This window comes from Ctenopharyngodon idella, chromosome 3 (assembly GCF_019924925.1).
Source record: "Ctenopharyngodon idella isolate HZGC_01 chromosome 3, HZGC01, whole genome shotgun sequence".
Lineage (NCBI taxonomy): Eukaryota > Metazoa > Chordata > Actinopteri > Cypriniformes > Xenocyprididae > Ctenopharyngodon > Ctenopharyngodon idella.
In genome coordinates, this window is record NC_067222.1 from 42,999,009 (window position 1) to 43,021,610 (window position 22,602).

Genomic DNA, 22,602 nt, shown 5'->3' on the forward strand with positions numbered 1-22,602 from the left:
TAAAGCATGTTAAAAACACAACATAGACATATGAACAACATTTAAAACTTGATTTTCACCACAGGGGGACTTTCACACAGATAGTCAGCCCTAAAATATATATCTTGTGAATGCAACAGATTTGCCATAACAAGAATAAATTACATTTTAAAATATATTGTAATAATATTTCACAATATTACTCTTTGCGGTATGGTAAGGTAGTGAACTGTGCGGAACGTTTCAATGGCTGTGTGTGTGTATGAATATATTTTACACCGTGAGCCGCTTTTCCACCGTCGGGCCGAACGGGAATGGTAAGAAATAGTTCCTGGTACGGCACGGCACGATTACAAACCGTTCTCGGCCGGGATTCTTGGCACGGTTGTCTGAATCGTGCTGGTAGAACGCGTGAAGTGACGTCGCCACACAGGATTGGTCACTTGTCTGTTGCCTGGCTACCAGTTTCTCCACAGCTGGCTAAGCGCTCTATTTGAGCGACGTAAACATAAATTAATAATAAAACTAAAAGAAATATTTGATTATTCTTCATAACGCGGTCGTTATTTACATCTCATATCATCAGTAAACAGTTGCGTTACCAAGGCAACGACTGACGCTTTTATATTATATTCCAAAGAGCGGCCGTTATCAGCCCCACAGTGGAAAATGAAACCGTAACCGTACCAGCTGGCCCGGATGGGCACGGAATGGAACGGTTACGCACTGAGAACTGTTCGGCTCGACGGTGGAAAAGTGGCTATGGTAATACAATTGTTCATTAATTACAATATTTCTAATCTTAGCTTGTCAACACATTGTCCACCATATGTGAAAAATAAGAGGTTTTTATTGCTGAACATCAAATCAAATAAGCTGCTCAAAATCTTATTTGAATGTCATGTCATGTGCTGAATAAAAAAATGGTTCACAGTAATTTGGAAATGAGGTCTTTGATCCGCTACAGGAAGTGTGTGTGGTCTGCACATGTGAATAATATACTGTGACACTGTGTACCTCACGTTGTTCCAGAAACAAAGTTCAAATTGGAAATGGTGTGAAAATGAATGTAAATGTACTAAATGTAAGGTAAATGTCATCAAATTAATCACGAGTAGCTCCAAACAAAACGTAAAACAACTGCATTAACATGAATTCAACACAAGACCTGGATTATGTTTATGATGAGTGTTTACTGAATTGACATTTTTATACATGTGTGACATTCAGTGCAATAACTCATATAGAAACATACTTTCAACAATGGTGCAGCAGTGAGACAGATTACCACCACAACTAAAGAGTAAAACTGACTGATAGGAGCGCTGTTTAGTTGTACGTTTCAAGAGGTAGATAAGTGGTGAAACACATGAATATATTACAGATACTTTGTACTGGTTTTAAATGACTGAAAAAAAAAAAAAAAAAAAAAAAAAAATGTTCACCAGCAAGTACTGGGTTGGATTCAGATCAACACAGAGTGTTAAGAACGTGAAAGCGAATTATTAATCACATGGGATGACCAACAGTATTTTATGTATTTAATATGACTGCATAAAAACATTTATTAAATCTTATTTAGATATTCTTGACGTTACAGATGAACACTGTACACAAACAGAGCTTGTGTCTTGCCCTGCTGTAAACATTTCATTCAAACAATGGAGCAGCTCCTACTGGAGGAGCTCTACAGTGATGTCACAGGCTCATCTTCTGATTGGTTGAGGTCTTTGTTGCGCTCTGTGGTGGTGTCATGGAATGAGGACTGGAGCGGGACGTCATGGGACAGGCAATCCATGGAGGACAGGGGCCGATCTCTCACCGAGATACTGGAAGCTGTGGGAGTGAAGGGAGGGCAGAGGTGAAAGGTTAAAGGCCACTCTACTGAATCAGGTACAACTGGAGGTCGTAAACTGGCATCTGTCAGACACTAAACGACTTCACTTTAGTAGAAATAAAAAGAAAGGTGCACTAAGTAATGTTTAAAAATGCTATATTACAATTAATTTATATATATATATATATATATATATATATATATATATATATATATATATACAAACCCGATTCCAAAAAAGTTGGGACACTGTACAAATTGTGAATAAAAAAGGAATGCAATAATTTACAAATCTCATAAACTTATATTTTATTCACAATAGAATATAGATAACATATCAAATGTTGAAAGTGAGACATTTTGAAATGTCATGCCAAATATTGGCTCATTTTGGATTTCATGAGAGCTACACATTCCAAAAAAGTTGGGACAGGTAGCAATAAGAGGCTGGAAAAGTTAAATGTACATATAAGGAACAACTGGAGGACCAGTTTGCAACTTATTAGGTCAATTGGCAACATGATTGGGTATAAAAAGAGCCTCTCAGAGTGGCAGCATCTCTCAGAAGTCAAGATGGGCAGAGGATCACCAATTCCCCCAATGCTGCGGCAAAAAATAGTGGAGCAATATCAGAAAGGAGTTTCTCAGAGAAAAATTGCAAAGAGTTTGAAGTTATCATCATCTACAGTACATAATATCATCCAAAGATTCAGAGAATCTGGAACAATCTCTGTGCGTAAGGGTCAAGGCCGGAAAACCATACTGGATGCCCGTGATCTTCAGGCCCTTAGACGGCACTGCATCACATACAGGAATGCTACTGTAATGGAAATCACAACATGGGCTCAGGAATACTTCCAGAAAACATTGTCGGTGAACACAATCCACCGTGCCATTCGCCGTTGCCGGCTAAAACTCTATAGGTCAAAATAGAAGCCATATCTAAACATGATCCAGAAGCGCAGGCGTTTTCTCTGGGCCAAGGCTCATTTAAAATGGACCGTGGCAAAGTGGAAAACTGTTCTGTGGTCAGACGAATCAAAATTTGAAGTTCTTTTTGGAAAACTGGGACGCCATCCGGACTAAAGAGGACAAGGACAACCCAAGTTGTTATCAGCGCTCAGTTCAGAAGCCTGCATCTCTGATGGTATGGGGTTGCATGAGTGCGTGTGGCATGGGCAGCTTACGCATCTGGAAAGGCACCAATAATGCTGAAAGGTATATCAAAGTTCTAGAACAACATATGCTCCCATCCAGACGTCATCTCTTTCAGGGAAGACCTTGCATTTTCCAACATGACAATGCCAGACCACATACTGCATCAATTACAACATCACGGCTGCGTAGAAGAAGGATCCGGGTACTGAAAGGGCCAGCCTGCAGTCCAGATCTTTCACCCATAGAAAACATTTGGCGCATCATAAGATGCGACAAAGAAGATGCGACAAAGAAGAACTAAGACAGTTGAGCAACTAGAAGCCTGTATTAGACAAGAATGGGACAACATTCCTATTCCTAAACTTGAGCAACTTGTTATCCTCAGTCCCCAGATATTTGCAGACTGTTATAAAAAGAAGAGGGGATGCCACACAGTGGTAAACATGGCCTTGTCCCAACTTTTTTGAGATGTGTTGATGCCATGAAATTTAAAATTTAAAAAACTTATTTTTCCCTTAAAATGATGCATTTTCTCAGTTTAAACATTTGATATGTCATCTATGTTGTATTCTGAATAAAATATTGAAATTTGAAACTTCCACATCATTGCATTCCTTTTTTATTCACAATTTGTACAGTGTCCCAACTTTTTTGGAATCGGGTTTGTATATATATATATATATATATATATATATATACTGCTCAAAAAAATTAAAGGAACATTTTGGGGAAATGGGGAAAAATATCATGCTGGATATCTATACTGATATGGACTGGGTAATGTGTTAGGCGATAACACATCGTTTGATGGAAATGAAAATTATCAACCTACAGAGGACTGAATTCAAAGACACCCTGAAAATCAAAGTGAAAAAATGATGCAGCAGGTTAGTCCATTTTGCTGAAATTTCATTGCAGCAACTCAAAATGGTACTCAGTAGTTTGTATGGCCCCCACATGCTTGTATGCATGCCTGACAACATTGGGGCACGCTCCTAATGAGACGTTGGATGGTGTCCTGGGGTATTTCCTCCCCAGATCTGGACCAGGGCATCACTGAGCTCCTGGACAGTATGAGGTGCAACCTGGCGGCGTTGGATGGACCGAAACATAATGTCCCAGAGGTGTTCTATTGGATTTAGGTCAGGCGAGCATGGGGGCTATTCAATGGTATCAATTCCTTCATCCTCCAGGAGCTGCCTGCATACTCTCGCCACATGAGGCCGGGCATTGTCGTGCACCAGGAAGAACCCAGGACCCACTGCACCAGTGTAGGGTCTGACAATGGGTCCAAGGATTTCATCCCGATACCTAATGGCAGTCAGGGTGCCATTGTCTAGCCTGCAGAGGTCTGTGCACCCCTCCATGGATATGCCTCCCCAGACCATCACTGACCCACCACCAAACCGGTCATGCTGAACGATGTTACAGGCAGCATAATATTATCCACAGCTTCTCCAGACCCTTTCACGTCTGTCATGTGCTCAGGGTGAACCTGCTCTCATCTGAAAAGCACAGGGCGCCGGTGGCGGACCTGCCAATTCTGGTGTTCAATGGCAAATGCCAATCGAGCTCCACGGTGCCGAGCAGTGAGTATAGGGCCCACTAGAGGATGTCAGGCCCTCAGGCCACCCTCATGAAGTCTGTTTCTGATTGTTTGGTCAGAGACATTCACACCAGTGGCCTGCTGGAGGTCATTTTGTAGGGCTCTGGTAGTGCTCATCCTGTTCCTCCTTACACAAAGGAGCAGGTACCGGTCCTGCTGATGGGTTAAGGACCTTCTACGGTCCTGTCCAGCTCTCCTAGAGTAACTGCCTGTCTCCTGGAATCTCCTCCATGCTCTTAAGACTGTGCTGGGAGACACAGCAAACCTTCTGGCAATGGCACGTATTGATGTGCCATCCTGGAGGAGTTGAACTGCCTATGCAAACTCTGTAGGGTCCAGGTATCGCCTCATGCTACCAGTAGTGACACTGACCCTAGCCAAATGCAAAACTAGTGAAAAACAGTCAGAAAAGACGAGCAGGGAAAAAAAATGTCAGTGGCCTCCACCTGTAAAACCATTCCTGTTTTGGGGGTCGTCTCATTGTTGCCCATCTAGTGCACCTGTTGTTAATTTCATTAACACCAAAGCAGCTGAAACTGATTAACAACCCCCTCTGCTACTGAACTGACCAGATCAATATCCCAGGAGTTTAGCTGACTTGATGCTATTCTCCGATTAAAAAGTGTTTTTTTTTTTTTTGAGCAGTGTGTATATATATATATATATAATTATTGTACTTTTGTGTAGTAAAGTCACCAGCTTGATACTAGGACGTTTTGTGGTTGCCTAGTGGTTTCCCTGATAACACTGTGGGTCGAGTCACACAATGAAGTTTAATTCTCAGTGTTAGGGGTTTTTGTTTAAAGCTCTAATGTTAAAAACGAGAAACAGTGATACTTGCCTTAACAAACACCACTGATCATTTCACACATGCTGCTGGGACTCGGGAGCCGCCCAGAAAAACACTGTCTTTGTTTACCACTGACTATTTTGACTTCTCTGTTAGTTCAGGCATGGGTAAGGCCATAACCTTGTGAGGCTCAACTTGGGCACAGACAGGGTATTTAAAGTTCACAGGTCAAGAACAGCACCTCAGTGTTACCAGCACTTCAACACGGTTAGCCTTGTAACTAAAATAGCTTGCATTGTAAACAGCCAGTGTTCATTTACAGCCAACTTTAACGGCTTTGTTCTTCACTGCTGTCCATGTGTTTACGTGTGTTGCTCCTCGTAACCCACCTGAGTAGCTGCGCTGAGTCTTGGCACTTCCATGGCCAGCATCCACTCCACTAGACCTCTGCGACTGCGAGCGGCTCACCTTGTCTTTGCTCTTCCAGTTGCCTGCAATAGCAGCGACAATCCAAATGTCAGGCATGAGGGCAATGACAGCAACACTGACCTTTATCAGTCAGTGGTGCTTGTCTGGATCTATTAAAGGGTTAGTTCACCCAAAATGAAAATTCTGTCATTTATTACTCACCCTCATGTTGTTCTAAACCCGTAAGACCTTCATTCATCTTCAGAACACAAATTAGGATATTTTTGATGAAATCTGAGAGGTATATGACTCGTCCATGGAGAGCAATTTAACCACCACTTTCAAGGTTCAGAAGGGTAGTAAAGACATCGTTAAAACAGTCAACGTGACTGCAGTGGTTCAACTTTAATGTAATGAAGTGACAAAAATACTTTTTGTGTGCAAAAACAAAACAAAAATAATGACTTTATTCAACAATATCTTCTCTTCTGTGTCATTCTCATACGTTGTTTACATTCAGCGCTTCCAGGTTCTATGTCAGAATGCTGACTCATTATTGGCTGACACTGTCCAGGTGAGCAGCACGATGCATTTGTGTGATGCTGACACAGGAACCGGCCAATAACGAGTTGCTGTTCGGACGTAGAACCTGGAAGCGCTGAACGTAAACAGGGTACGAGAATGACACAGAAGAGAAGATATTGTTGAATAAAGTCGTTATTTTTGTTTTGTTTTTGCACACGAATAGTATTCTCGTCACTTCATAAAATGAAGGTTAAACCACCGTAGTCACGTTGACTGTTTTAATGTGTTTTTACTACCTTTCTGGACCTTGAAAGTGGTGGTTAAATTGCTGTCTATTGAGGAGTCAGAGAGCTGTCGGATTTCATCAAAAATATCTTAATTTGTGTTCCGAAGATGTACAAAGGTCTTATGGGTTTGGAACAACATGAGGGTGAGTAATTAATGACATTTTTAGGTGAACTAACCCTTTAATTCATTCAAAAATACATTACAAATGCAATTCATTCATACAGTAACTTAGATACTCTCAGTGCCTAAAACCAACTGTTTGCCACACCTGCCAATGGCCGGTGACTTAAGAAAATTTACCCTTTTCCTTATAAAAGTTACAAAAGTTATTCAGTCAAGAGCAGTGAGTGATTTTTCTTTGTCTTTTGTTGTTTGATTAACATTAAAGACACAGACAGCTGCAGGTATATTTTAGGCTGCTGTCACTTTAAGAGCTAGCCTGCATGGATCCAAAATACTGTTTATGTTCACTTAAGACATAACTGACTTTGTTTACAAGGATATTCTCCAATACGGGCATTTTCAAGCGCAAGAAGACGTGAAAGAGAACTCAATTCAGTATTTGCACGCTGTCTGAGATGCGGATTTCAGACTTCTGATTTTTGTGCGCAGAAAACTTCCTACACAGCGAGTAAGTAGAAAGCCCTACTCATTTATGATGATCATGTTTTTAATTTCTGAATTAAAATTCATTTAATACTTTCTTTTGAGCTCTTGAACAAACCAACCAGGTTCCAGATGAATCACATATCACATTACAAGCTTTGATTTTAAGCAAAACTTACATCCAATCAGAAAAAAGACTTGATGTGTGAGACAGTGAGAACGTCTTCTGTGAGGTAATGAAATGCACATCACATGAAGCACTGACAATCATGTAACTGAATCAGAAACAATGGTATAATGGTCTCATGGTAGGTCAGTCTTAGATGTTTTATATATGATTGTTCATCTATGAATTTTCAAGAATGTGACTGTTGTGCTTTTTTTGGAACCAGACAACAACTTCTGACCTTCGAAACTGAACTCATCTTCTCATAAATCATCTCTTTAACTGAGTCACATGGACAAGCTGCCAAACTTTTGCTCGGTCAAGCATGACATGGCTCATCTGCCAAGCAGTTGTCTATCGTTTGACTTTCAACCTCCTTTCCTTGATTCAGTGATGCAATGAAGGGCAAACATCTGAGACCAGTTTTCCTTCAGGTCTGTTGTTACTAGCTCTGCTATCCAGCAATGAAACATAAAACCCCTTCCTCCATCTGAATCTAGTCTCAAGCCCTACTGCCCTCCTTTCACCTCAATTCTGAATAAAACTACACCACAACCAACTACTCTAGACAACCCTAATCAAAGTTTCTGCAATCTTCTGTATATTTCTATCTGATCCCAGGGCGCTCTTCTTCTCCCCTGCAGTCCAGACACAGTCTTCCATTGCAAGACAAGCAAAAAGTGGGCCAAACGTACAGATGGACGTACATGTTAAGATGCGTTACGTAACAAGTCGTGAGGTGCAGCATGATCAGGGCCGTGAGGCCCCCGTATTGAGTCTGGACATTATCCCAAACACAACAGAAGCTTCTACCATCAATGAACAGTTTCCAACGCAAGAAACAATCATTCATGTGATCAACTGTTCTCGTGTCAAAGCCGTTCCAGATCTAGAGAACTGACATCTATGGAGCCCATAAACAGCCATGGTGACTGGGAAAAAATAAGATGCGAGGAAAATTTAGATTTGCTTTTAGTAAACTTTTGCATTCCCTTGAGAATCTTTGCATTTGCGCAAGAAACTTTTGTTATGAAAATAATAGTAGGTGGGAGCAAAAACCTAATTCAGCAAAAAAAAAAGAAATGTCCCCTTTTCGGTATACTGTATTTTAAAGATAATTATGTAAAATCCAAATAAGCTTTACATATCTTTATTGGAAAGGGTTTTTTTTTTTAAAACCATGTTTTTTATGCTTGTTGAATGAACCATAAACAGTTATTACACATGCATCTGTGGAACAGTCCTTAAAGGGATAGTTCAGCCAAATATGAAAATTCTGTCATTTACTCACCCTCATGTCATTCCAAACCATTTTGTTCATCTTCTGAACACAAATGAAGATCTTTTTAATGAAATCTGAGAGATTTCTGTCCCTCCATGGACAGTCTACGCAACTACCACTTTCAAGCCCCAGAAAGGTAGTAAAGACATCATTACAGTAATCCATGTGACTTCAATGATTTAACCTCACTTCATGAAACGGCGCGAGTGTTTTGTTTGCACAAAAAACATTATTTACCACTTTATTTAACAAATATTAATCTTAAACGCGTGTTCACGAGAGCACCATGACACATGCATGTTGTGTTGGCGCCAGAGCGGATGTTGTTGCATGTTGGAGATATCTATGTAACTCATGCACTTTAATTCCAAGTCTTCTGAAGAATTAGCACATTCACAAATTTGAATATGCTAAAGTGGAAATGAGATTTGAGAGCAACAGTGACTTCAGAACACTGGAAATATAGCACATGAGTCTGGACTAATACTTATATGATGTTTTTATAGTTTTTGTTGTCATTTTTGGAGATTAACTGGCATAGTCAATAAAAAATAGCAGCATATATGTTTGGAACGAAATGAGGGTGAGTAAATAATGCCAGAACTTTCATTTTTGGATGAACTTTTAAAGCTTTGAATGCAGTAAAGTACAGCAGATAGTGGCCAAAAGTGATGTCATGACATCTTCACCTTCTATTCAAACATATTACTGAAAATGTATTAAATATTTTGTAAGCATATTGCGTGGTTGTGCTTGAAATGTAGAATTAATGCACACGCTCTGTGTTTCAATTGTTTCATTTGGGCAAATGCAATGAAACATCAAACTGTGCGGACATCATTTTTGGCCAAGCTGACATACAAAGCAAAGGGAGAACCAATGAAATATAATAACTGGTTTTAATTTAGTAAATGTATGATTTCTTTTCTTGAGCTTTTTGTTTTTCTATGCATTTTATGTAGCCGTAATTTTTTGTTTTCATGTGTGTTTTCATTATCCTGATATAACATTCCTTATATTTTGATGGTTTAATTGAACTTGTAGGGTCATTAAAATCAAATGTTGTGTAAATATCCCCTCTGGCCACTAGTGTATGTTGAGGCTAGATGCTGCTGAAATTTACATGAGCTTTTGACATGTGATCTTGCCTTCTCGAGGAGAGATGGTGGGTAATCTTGTCTCAGAGAGCCTCACTGCTCTGCTGTTCATTCGGCCCTTATAGACCTGTCCGTCCAAACCCATGATGTTGGCTTCTTCTGCCTGAAGGAACAGAGCTCACGGTTCATACATGCTTACAGTTCAAATGATTCTGTAAGCGTGACGTGTCAGACCTGTGGGGGTGGTCCGGAGGGCATGGGCCGACTCTCCTCGTCATTCTGGATCAGATGGGTGATGTGCTGAATGCGGGTGTAGCGGCGGCTGGGGTAGGTAAGGGTATGGCTCCCCCCGCAGCTACGGGCCAGGTAACTGTAATCCGCCATTTCTGCGATCCTCTCACTGAATAATAGGACGTAAAACAACATTCAACTCCTAGACTATGTTCACACTGTCAGTCCAAATCTGATTAATTGTGCATCCGATTGGAAACTGATCTGAATTATTGACTGTCCACACTGTGTATCGCAACAATTCATATCCGATTTGTTAACGTCAAGAGCGCCGTAAGTGGACTCTATCGTACACATAAAAAGTGAAGTATACTTTGGGCTTAATGAGGTAGAAAAGTAGGAGGTTGGCATGCACTGCTTTATTCCATACAGCCATCTCCGCTGAAACAGATTTCCAGATATGTGATTTGAATAGGATATCAAACCACATACATCTAGTTCAGTCATTAAACTCTAGATGGCACAGGCTGATCAGTCCTTTACATGCAATCTGCAAGCAATCACATCATTACTGCATGGCACAAACTGATTGGCTTCTGCTAATCCTTCAGCTAATGAGATTGCTTGCTCAACATTTAAATAGTCTGGTTCAGTGTGTGCTTAGCTAGTCAGAGTTCCTCTGAGACCCTCCAGCTCCGCCTGCCTCGATCTGCTGCAGGATTTATGTAAGTCTATTCATGCGGCAGCAGCATATCTTACATGCTCACAACAGCATGTCAGTGTATCTATTAGCAGTAGCAAGTCCATACTTGCTCTGCAGCAGCAGCATGGATATGAGATCTAGTCCACCAAGGCCAAATACATTAACATTGCCATGTTCAATAAGATGCTAAAACTATTCCGAGAGTTGTCATTAAAATAAATGTTGCTTGAAACAGATTTGTAAAAATCGTATTTTATGTGATTTTTTTTTTTTTTTTTTTTTGCCGTTAACACTTGCTAAATATTATCAGATTCGAATCTGATATGCACAGAAATCGAATTTGGACTGACATTCTGAAGAAGGCTTTAAAGATAAAGATTTCAAAAAGGGGTTTTCACAGCAATGCCATATGAAGAACCATTTTGTGTCCCACAAAGAACCTTTCAGAACCTTTCATTTTAATAATCTAAAGAACCTTTTCCACTATAAAGAATCTTGTGGAATGGAAAGATTCCATGGATGTTAAAGGTTCTTCATGGAACCACAGATGTCAATAAAGAACCTTTTTTTTAAGAGTGAAGATACACAGAATATGTAACAGAGTAACTGCAGGAGAGCTTTAGACTAGATACATTTTCTAGAAAAAATGTTAGATATCTGCACCTGGACTGTAAACTGACGTCTATCTAAAGAAACCTTGGGTCTGTGTGTCACGAGTCTAACTCACTGCTTGCACAGGGTCCGGCTGCTCCTTTTTCCTGGGCCCGGGGTGGGCCGGTAGCGGGTCCGTGAAAGTTCTGGCAGACCCTGGCTGTAAGGGAGCTTGGGTGTCCTTGATGTAGGAAACTGACTGGGCTCTTGATCTATCTGCCTGCACATTAAAACATGTCTGTGCTCATCCTGTGCCAAGCCTCTCTCAAAACAAACCATTTATCCTGTCCAAGATATCCTGGTTATTTTCAGGCTGAGACAAATAAACAGCCAGAGTTCTCATTGATCAACTTCAACAGACTTCATCAGTAATTACCACTGGTCATGTGACCAGTATTTCATTGCTTAAATTTAGTTTTATTTTACACTGGGATCACAAATATTGGGACATGTACACTCCACTTAAATATGTTGTTTCATTAGATAACTACAAAAGAAACCCCTAATAAAAAAGTATTAGGGTTCATTTTATTAAATAAAATTTATTTTTCAATACTTCTTGAGACAAAATTGGCCACTCTGGTTTATAAAAGTATATTTTTAAGTGTATCAGTAGTAAACTTTGTTTACATCTAAGTTTTTCATAGTTAACATAGATAAACTGTTAGTTTACTTGCTGTATATTTCTAGTTCACTTTTTTTTACCTATGAAAGTACACTTTATAATAAACCCTCAGTAATACTAGCTTTTAACATCATACTTCATACTTTACCAATTATAAACATTTTGGCAATTTATGTATACTTCTAAGTTTGTATTTAGACATTAATTTTTAACCTTGAAATAAACCTTTAACTGTACTTTAAGTACTTTTGTACACTACCAGTGGATTTATGCTAATGTTTTAGGTATATAAAGATAAAGAGACTTGATCCTTTGGCTATCTGACTTGATGTTTTGTGATTCTGGTAATGGTAACAGCTATTCCAGCCCAAAATCACTATAAACTTGATTCAAAAATATGCTTTTCTTAAATATATCTTGATCAAAAGTTTAAGTACAAGAACAGGCCAAATATACTTGTCAGTATAAGTATACTTAAGTAATATATATAAGTAATACTTATACAAGTATACATATTTTTTTTAAGTACATCTCTGATAATTACATAAAAAGACTAAAACTCTTATTTTTAGTTTTAAAAAGTATACTAATAGCACACTCGAGTACTTCTAATACTTGAACTTCTTATTTGTTGGGGGATCTTTGAATTATTTAAAACCTCAACAAAATTTCTGTGAAATGTTTTGCTAGGAAAGTGTACTACTTTCTTTCAAATAAATGCCACCTGGTTTGATATTTTGTTATATTACACAAACTCTTCATACATTTTTAAGTATGTCCAAATGCTTTCTGTCATTTTCACAATACCATTTCCTAGAATACAGGAAGTTGCTGTACAGATCACTGAGGTTCATGTCAGGTTTACTGTGTGGAATCTGCAGAACACAGTGAAGTACGTTTGGGTTTTGAGTCCCCCTTCTGGACAAGCACTGGAAAAGCTTTGAGGATGTGACCTGTCTCACCTCCTGCAGTGCTGCCGCATCTGTTCCAGCTCATACACAGAGTAGGGCCGGTTGGACTTGTGAGAGGGCAGTCCTGGGGCCGAGGGCAGGGTGACCATGTGCCTGCAAACATTCAGAGACTTTACTGTAGTGTTCACAGCGAGATAGCAAAGATGTCTTGAGAATATGACAAGCAGAAACTTTTTAAATATCTTTTTTTTTTAAAAATAAGCGACAAGGTCTTAGAAAATACTGGATTTTAATCACAAATTTGATTTAATTACTCTAAAATTGTCAAGTGATGCAACCTTAAATAGGCACATTCACCATCTTAATCATCTTAAAAATTAACACATACATGGTATTTTTTCTTAATCATGAATATCATGTTGTAAATAATCACTGCAATTTAATTACTTTTCCCTTGAAAAAGTAAAGGATTACTTTTAATTTTTCTGTAATTTAATTACAGTTACTTCTGATGTAATTGCATTGAATACTGTATAGACTATAGAACAATTCTATATAAAACTATAGTGGATTTTACATCGAATGTTAAAATGTTTGTTTTTGATGAAATCTTCTCCCTTTACATACTTTGGTCAGTTCAAAAATAATTTATGCAATTTTATATTATTTATTTAAAAGCATTAAAAGAGCCGTTTCATGTCTATCCTTGTATTGTTCAACTAGTCGAGGTTGATATGGGATTTAGAAAGTAAATTTGCTTTACTCAAGACATATTTGACTTTACCACAAAAAACACTAATATTATTTTAATTTATTGATTAATACTTTTATTTTAATAATTGCATTTATTATTACATATTTATTTTAATTCAGAAAATGAAACAATGTCATTATAGAAGAGATGTATTCAAGTCATTGCCTATATGAACAATTTAATATATTTTTAATTAATGAATTGTGACAAAAAAAAGTGTCATGCATGTGTAATATTTACGTACTGTCCTGGTGTCATCATATCCACTGGACGATCACAGGAGATGCAGTGAAACCGGGCCACTAATTGTCTTTGAAAAATTAAGAAAGACACAAAGACAGTGAGGTTTGTTTCCATACAACCACCATCATGTTAGTCAAATGGCTGTTCCTTCCAAAATGAAGCCAAAATATCCCAGAAATGGTCGATGCCAATTACGTAATTCGGAGCCCGAATCTGAACAGTAGTGATGCTGAGGTGGAGCCGCGGTATCAAGGTCCCGCACACACTGTCAATCATAACGTCACACTCCATTTTTAAGCATAAAATAACTAACTAAAACCAAAGTTAATGGAAAAACGAACACTTGAACATATGTCAGCGTGATAAAAACTACCTAAAATGGCAGAAACCATCTTCCTAAGAAAAATATGTGAAGTATAATTGGATTTTTATTGGATTAGTTTGGCTCGCGTCCCATTCGATTACATGGAAAAGGTGGGGCTTATGACCTATACTGTAGCCAGCCACTAGGGGGCGATTGAAATGCTTTGGCTTCACTTTTCAGGATGTGTGCAGCACACTTGTGACCACCTGACCACCATGCAAGGCTAGAAAATGTAACAATTTACGAGTTGATTGAATTTGAATTTGTATAATTTAATTCATACAAAATATGAATAGTAAAATAGTTAAGAATTGTCATGTGAGTGTGTTGGCCAGTCTGAAAGAGCAGTCACATTTACCATTGCTCTGTGAAATTTCATGGGAGAAATACAGTTATTTCAGTAGGAATTAACATTTTAATTGGGAATTTCGCACAAGCGTTTTTAAAACGATTTTGCCGTGCTTGCCAACATCATGCTAGGTTTGACCATGACTTCTGTGTGAGCAATGCTTTGTTCATCACTACACTATTGACAGTGGACGATAACATTTTTTGCTGGTGAAATTTCGCTAATTTCACCATGCCTTGACATCGCCACGCCATGTTCTCATCTTGTTAAAATATTATAAGACAAAAATATTTAATAAAATATATAAAATAAAAAAGTGAATCTGGTCGCTCACTTCCTGAGTCCAGCAGCGTCGTCCTGTTCAGGGAGAGACGGTGTCTGCAGATGCTTGTGGATGGTCCTCCAGCGATCATCCAGCTGTTTCTTCAGAGGATCCAGCTCAATCCGGTTCAACTAGCCCAAGACATACATGTTACAAAACATACTTATTTCTATCCAACCGCTTATGATGGAAATGCAGGGGTGTTTGAGATTTGTGAGAGCAGAAATGCCAGATTATGCCTCTGCTGCTCTTCGGTCATTTTGGTCATTTTTTATTATTTTATTTTTTTTTACTTCATCCAAATGGTACGAAACTTGGTAAAGGTTTTGGCACTTGCTATGTGAACTCAAAAAAATAATGGACATTATTCTAAAAGGTCAAAAATGACAACATTTGAAACAAATTTCATCTAGTGGAAATGTTTGGTACTGCGCCCAAACAAACTCTTACTGAAAGCTCATTTTCTGAGATATCAACCTCATTTCTGGAACACGACTTGTTTAGATTTATGTTTTTCATTTTATCACAATTTTAGAGTAAAACATGTTTTGGAAAATTATATTTCATATAAATTTTGAAAATAGTATTTTTGTGCATTTTTCATAACATTAAACTTAAACTTCTATAACTTTTAAGTTCACTTTTTTTCACTTCGGCAATAATCTGCCCTGTGTCTTTTTTAAAAAGAGACCAGACTTAAGTCTGTGCTCCAAAGCATTCAAGATTAATGACAGTTTAAGTTGGAAATTTCATTTTCAGGTCTATTCTCAAAAAGTAAATAAATGGATTACAACTACTACATAAATATAATTTAGTACCATAAAATCCCCTAAAAATACAAAATATTAAATAAAAAAACATTATTGAATTAAAATATGGCACATTCATTTCACTGAAATAAACAAATTGGTCATTTTTGACTGCCACAAGAGGAGCACCAGAGGGTAAAATAAAATAAAATAAAGTGTAATTGGGTGAATCTCACCAAAAACATGTCCAGGTTTTAATCTCAAAATAAAAATACTGTAACACAAATTATTTCAAATGATTCATTTAAATATTATTAAAATAGTAGTTAAATACACTTAATATAAAGTGGGACCAAAAAAAAAAAAAAGAAATCATGCCTATTTTAGGATGAATTGTGACATCACACAATCAGCGCAATCAAGCACATTTTCCTCAAATTCTCATTACCTGTTCAAAATCTCATTCACATTACTGTAATATGACCATATAATAATTAAAAAATGACCATAATATCACACTTAACTCTGAACTTATAGAAAAAAGCTTTTATATTAATGTTCATATCGGTGGGAAAATATTTCTTACACAATAGAGATGTTAAATGACTTTAAGGAAGTATTGTATGAATATCACTGCTTCTGTCCATCCTTCTCTCACCTTGCAGTCCATTTCACTGGAGATCTTCTCGATGACCTTGTTCCAGTCCTTCTCCTGACCGCTGATCTTACTGAGCAGCTCCTGTAACATGTTATTGAGCTGCTCAGTCATACTGTCAAACTGCATGCGGCTCACCTTGCTCTCCAGAGCCCGTTTGTCTGCTTTCTGAGGAGCAAAGAGATGATGTCCACCGACTGAGAGTGACTGTGGCGGCCCGATGGGGACCACAGAGAAGAGCTGATGGACTTGAAATATTTATGAACGGTATAAAGAAACAACTCACAATTTCAATCTTCATCTCCACCAGTTCCTTGTCAGCTTTCTTTTCATCCAGTTCCTTCAACATCTTGTACAGACGCTGGAAAAGCCACAATTAAGTCTATGTGCTTCATACAGGAAGTAAATCATACATAACTGCCAAAGGTTTCTGTAAGGGGTTGAGTTGGACATAATTGTAACTAGCTTAATTTAAGTATAATTTAAGTCAGCAGGAAGTCCCTACCATGATGTAAAACATGACATGTGTCTCTGCGTAAGTATTTTTTACCTTTTACCTTCCACAATAGCATGATGTGCCATTGAGGTCATAGGACTTGAGACTAGCATGGAATTTTCTCACTAAAACCACTGACTGCTGCTGCTTCTGATTGCTTTTAGAGGGAAAAGCTACCAATAACTCCTGGTCCAGGATCAGTTTTTTCCATAATAATAGCATATTGGCATAACAGATTTGGTGTTAGTGCTCTAGAGAGCGTCAAAGGTTTCTGTTTACAGCATTGAGCAATGCAGCCAATCACAAACATATCTGTTGATTTCTTGAACACAATGGCCAATCAGATGTGTTTAAGTTAGAATCCACTCATCGCTCAAAATGCCAGAGTTTTTGTCCAGTGTTGAGTTCTGCATGCTCGCAAATCCTCTCGTTATAAGTTAACTTATCACAAACAAAGTGTAGATACAATGAGTGACGGATTTTTAGTGTTGATAAATGACGTTTGCACGCTTTCTAGGTGATATATATAATCCATTCAGAATTTGAATAAAACTTTTGGTTTTACAAATGGTTATTTATTATTTGAATTGGCTGCCATGCCAAATCCCGCATACAGTATGCCTGCTTTTCTGTTCTAATTATAGTGGTTTGTGAACATAGTCTCTTTAATAACAAATCATTTATCAGAAGCCTTTATGCTGGGATGTGTAGGTTGTTGCTAGCTGTCACATAATTTGAAACTATTTCATGAAATACTATTTAAATATGTTTTTAAGGAGGAAGCGCATCTAGCCTTACCCTGGTATTGGTTCATCCTCCGCCTACAGTTGAGGTGCCTATGATGCCTTAAATTACTGCCTATTGCAGCTCACTAGGTTTTGAAACAGAGCTAGGCTAATACAGTTCAAAATGTTTACTATTTCCCTTGTGAAAAGGTGTGCTTATTATATTAGATGTGTAGTGTACTTCAAACCTTATATAAAAAACTGTACTTCTAATAATATAGTAATAATGAAATTAAAGGCCACTTAAGTGCACATAAAGAGAGCACACGTTTCATCTATTGTCGTGCTTTAAAGAAGTACACTTATTTTGATGTGTTGACTAACACACTAAAGCGCATGTAAAGTACTTGATTATAATTAAAACTGTAGTGTGTTATTCAGTATTACATTCAAGCTGCAGTCCGGAAGTTTTGCCTCTTTGTCGCCATCTCTGTTTGAAACCTGCAATTGCAGTTATATGCGAAATGATTATCGTTACGTGCGTTGTGCATCGGCACAAATCCATGCGGATGAATCTAATGTTTGGTGTCAGTCACCACATCGGTGTGGATACTTTACTTCGGAAACACAGATTCTACGTCTTGGAAGTATGACCAAAATAAGAATTTTCATTGGAAAATGTCAACAAGTAAGTAACTTCTGCCACTTTTGTTCTGACCAGCTGAGGAAAAAAGCATTAAGCCTACAATAAATCTCCCTGCCAATGGTGATTAAATCTAACGATCGCTTATTAGCTTGGATCATGCCAAGCCATGCAAATTATTATTACTGTTATACTTTGTTTCAAATTGTTAATGTTAACAACATCAGCATTGCGTGACTATGTGTATTTAGTGTGTATTACCGTTACCTGTAGATTTCAATATCTGTAGCCACTCCACAGTCCGAAGTCTTTTGCTTTTGACTACAGGTGAATCTCTAGTTGTTACTGATGACTGTCATTTGGATCTTTCTGGATTACAATCCACTATTGAAATGTTAAAGGGTTAGTTCACCCAAAAATGAAAATAATGTCATTTATTACTCACCCTCATGTCGTTCCACACCCGTAAGACCTTCATTCATCTTCGGAACACAAATTAAGATTTTTTTGATGAAATCCGATGGCTCAATGTGGCCTCCATAGCCAGCAATGACATTTCCTCTCTCAAGATCCATTAATGTACTAAAAACATATTTAAATCAGTTCATGTGAGTACAGTGGTTCAATATTAATATTATAAAGCGACGAGAATAGTTTTGGTGCGCCAAAAAAACAAAATAACGACTTATAAAGTGATGGCCGATTTTAAAAACACTGCTTCATGAAGCTTCGGAGCATAATGAATCAGCGTGTCGAATCATGATTCGGATTGCGTGTCAAACCGCCAAACTGCTGAAATCACGTGACTTTGGCGCTCCGAAGCTTCTTGAAGCAGTGTTTTGAAATCGGCCATCACTATATAAGTCCTTATTTTGTTTTTTTTGGTGCACCAAAAATATTCTCGTCACTTTATAATATTAATATTGAACCACTGTACTCACATGAACTGATTTAAATATGTTTTTAGTACATTAATGGATCTTGAGAGAGGAAATGTCATTGCTGGCTATGGAGGCCTCACCGAGTAATCGGATTTCAACAAAAATATCTTAATTTGTGTTCCGAAGATTAACGAAGGTCTTACGGGTGTGGAACGACATGAGGGTGAGTAATAAATGACAGAATTTTCATTTTTGGGTGAACTAACCCTTTAAGTTTAATTATTTCAGCTGCTGTGAGAAAAGGCTATAAATGATCTGTTACCAGCAGCATCCTCACATGTGATTTAGCCTACTAGCTGGGACTCCTTCTTTATGTAAACATGACGTGATGACGCAAAGACGAACGGCTGCATGCTCGAATTTCCCGCGGAAACCCACCAGTACCGCTCTTATTATAAAACATTATTACAAGCTTACTGTTGTGAATCGAGCTAAGGTAAGGAGATAGTTTTGAACACTGGCTGGTTATGTACTTGCTCAAAAATTGATTTTGGACCATTTTTAACCAAAAAAAAGTTATGGACTGCAGCTTTAAATACAATAAATTTTCATTTAATTGCAATTGAGCTGCAATTAAGTGTCATTAGATTTAGTTCACACTTATTTCTGTAATAAGTAGTTTTAATAATAAGTATGCTAAAGTGTACTTGTTTTTTAAAAGGGTAATAATTTAATATAACTGAGTATTAAAATCAGTAAACCTCAGTCTGAATCTGAATATACTGTAAATGCCCCTGAGAGACAGTAGAATAGATTCTTGATTAACACATGTCAGTAACACTAAGCTGTGATGCTCTCACTCACGTCAATGTGGATCTGTTTCTCGCTGTGCTCCTCCGTCAGGCGTCTGGATGTGCTGTGGAGTCTCTCACAGTCGGCCTGCAGCTGCAGTAAGGCTCCCTCCACATCACTCGCCAGATCGGTGTTCTGCCGCGAAACACACATTTCACAACATCACATACTCACAGAGGAACATTTGACGGATCTGTCGGAGCTCAGGAGACTGTTTCATTTCAGTACAAACTTTGTCTCAAATGTTTTCTAAAATGAAGAATAAATATGAACTCAGTTTACCCTTACGTAACAAAAATATATGGGAATATACTGCAAAATATAATGTGATATATTACATAATACATTTCCATATATTGGAAACGAGTGCTTATATTTTACAATATACTCCAATATATAAGCATTGACCATGTATGGCTATATATTGATACAAATATTTAGAAATGAAGACAGAAATAGCATTACATGTAATATTCATAAAGTGTTATCCTTTATTGTGTACATATATTGCACATACATGTTTCATATAAATGTGAATGTATGTAAACACATATATACATTCACAGAATGAGTTGCAGCAGATTTCTAGTTCCCAGCATGCTTTGCTTCTGACTGTTAAAGGAGAGTAAAGGTTAAAATGAAGTGTTATTTCATGTGTTTTTGCTCGATATTAGTATAGGAGGAGATCTGTTAGTGTTTTAATGTTGTATTATTTTGGAATTTAAAAGGTTTTCTGGTATGTTTTTGGGGTTACCATTGTGCTGAAGAGTAGAGCCTGTAGTTAGGTTGACGATTGGCCCAGCAACATTAAGATTATATATTACATAATTTAAAAGTAATGGCTGTGCACTCTTCAGTACAGTGATAGTTTCTTTGTTAAATACTTCAGTACATGCAGGTGTGCTTGTGCTATTGTTAACTAGCTTGAAAATATGATATTATACTGCATGAGTAAATATATCTGCAATATATTTATAGCCATACAGTACCATATCACATGTACAACTGTATTACTGAATATAATGTTACATACATTATATTAGTAAATATATTGTCACATTTTTCAATATATGAAAAGCGGCAATTCCTTATATATTATTCAATATATTGTAATATACAGTATTAACACAATGTATTATTCTGTATATTTTCAATAAACCGTTAAATCATTTAATATATTGACCATTCATATATAAGGAAATATATTTTTGCGTAAGGGTAATCTCTGTCCCTGTCTGTCATGTACCTTATTCCTGCCCCGGTGTTCCTGGTTCGTGAGGTGAGTGGTCTTGTCCTCCGGTTTGTAGGAACACTGGGACAACTGACTGACCTCCTGGTCCGGATCGTGACCTTCTTTCTGCTGTTGACCCTGATCCTGACCTGAACTCTGACTCTGACCTGAACTCTGAACCTGATCCTGGCCCGAGCTTTGGACCTGTTCCGCTTCTCTGCTGAACTCTACTGCCTCCTGCTGTTGACTTTTTGAGAGTGGAGAGGATGAGGAGGACTTCATATCCTCAATCATAACCCTGAGGCTGTTTAACTACAGGTGAACCATAAAAAAAAAAAAAAATGAAAAGAACGTTAATGAAAAATAATAACACAATGGTCAAACCAACAGGGCTGGGCGATATATTGAATATTATTACATTTTAACCCTTGGTGTTTGATATATATCGTCTATTTAGACGATGATGTGAACGTTTGATATATGGCCCAGCCCTATAACTGGAGCAGTTCTGTCTGTCTGACCTGCTCTTGTATGTGTCTGTCTTGGCTGCTTCTCTCTTCCACACTGTCACTCTTCTCTCTCATCAGCACCTGCACTTTCTCATCCAGCTTCAGTACTGCAATCCTGTATGAGTGTGTGTGATGTACAGAGGGCTGAAAATTGCCAATAGTGAAAGAAAATTGCACCTTCTTTTCTAATTTAATCAGGTCCAGATTCATCTAACTGCCACAGTGCAAAAAAACAAGTGGGACTTCCTCCAGAAAACTGAGGAGCAAATTGATTCTGATACAGCATATCATTGTGTCCAGCTTCTGCCAGCAATGAGTATGTCCTCACAAAGTGAGAAAGTATGAAAACATCTACAAATATACTAATGTAATTGTACAGTGGATATAAAAAGTCAACATAAAACTAATAATTAAGCACCCTTTGATTTTATTTCAGCACTGAGCTGAGCTTATTTGGAGTTCATCAGAGTCACTTCAGGTGAAGACAGATGCTTACTATTTCACATGACCTTGATGATTTTTTAATTCTGAACACAGCCACATACCCAGTTATAAAATGGTGTGCACACCTATGCAGTTGGGTTATTGTAAAGTGCCCCTATTATGCTTTTTCGGGTATCACCCTTCATATAGTGTGTAATACAGCTGTTTGTGAATGTAAAATGTCAGCAAAGTTTCAAAGATCAATGTGCAGATAAATGGAGTTATTGTCTACTAAAAGAATGAAGTGATTCTGAACTGCCTTAAACGAGTCGTCGGTAATTCCAGCCTAATTTCCTGCATTAACCTACGTAGGTTTGTAACAAATTTGCATAATGCCCACAAATGGTCTTCATTGGCTGCCTTTGAACAACGTCTACTTTGACTCTCAAACACTGTAGATGAAGCTGAGACTGGAAGAGTTTAGTTTGTGTTGACGACATGTCGAGAAGACGCTGTTTTCTGCAAAAGCAAATCCACTTTGCA

General features: G+C 37.8%; 1 protein-coding gene across 10 annotated transcripts in view; it reads right to left on the reverse strand.

Moving 5' to 3' along the window:
* Positions 1 to 1,507: 1,507 nt before the first annotated feature.
* LOC127509360 (glutamine-rich protein 2) overlaps positions 1,508 to 22,602 on the reverse strand; it is a 36,293-nt gene continuing 15,198 nt past the window's right edge. For 6 of the 10 annotated variants that reach the window (XM_051887999.1, XM_051888000.1, XM_051888004.1 and 3 more), the window contains 13 exons: positions 21,649 to 21,751; positions 21,143 to 21,439; positions 19,909 to 20,031; positions 16,586 to 16,660; positions 16,303 to 16,467; positions 14,908 to 15,026; positions 13,862 to 13,927; positions 12,915 to 13,016; positions 11,404 to 11,547; positions 9,977 to 10,142; positions 9,794 to 9,905; positions 5,760 to 5,861; positions 1,508 to 1,815 (listed from right to left, as the gene is read on the reverse strand). In XM_051887999.1, the coding sequence (XP_051743959.1) occupies positions 1,667 to 1,815; positions 5,760 to 5,861; positions 9,794 to 9,905; positions 9,977 to 10,142; positions 11,404 to 11,547; positions 12,915 to 13,016; positions 13,862 to 13,927; positions 14,908 to 15,026; positions 16,303 to 16,467; positions 16,586 to 16,660; positions 19,909 to 20,031; positions 21,143 to 21,439; positions 21,649 to 21,751 (1,723 nt within the window). In that variant the 3' untranslated portion in view covers positions 1,508 to 1,666. Of the gene's footprint in view, positions 1,816 to 5,759; positions 5,862 to 9,768; positions 9,906 to 9,976; positions 10,143 to 11,403; positions 11,548 to 12,914; positions 13,017 to 13,861; positions 13,928 to 14,907; positions 15,027 to 16,302; positions 16,468 to 16,585; positions 16,661 to 19,908; positions 20,032 to 21,142; positions 21,440 to 21,648; positions 21,752 to 22,602 lie in introns of all 10 variants that reach the window. The other 4 variants (XR_007929209.1, XM_051888002.1, XM_051888001.1 and 1 more) reach the window with 4 other exon arrangements.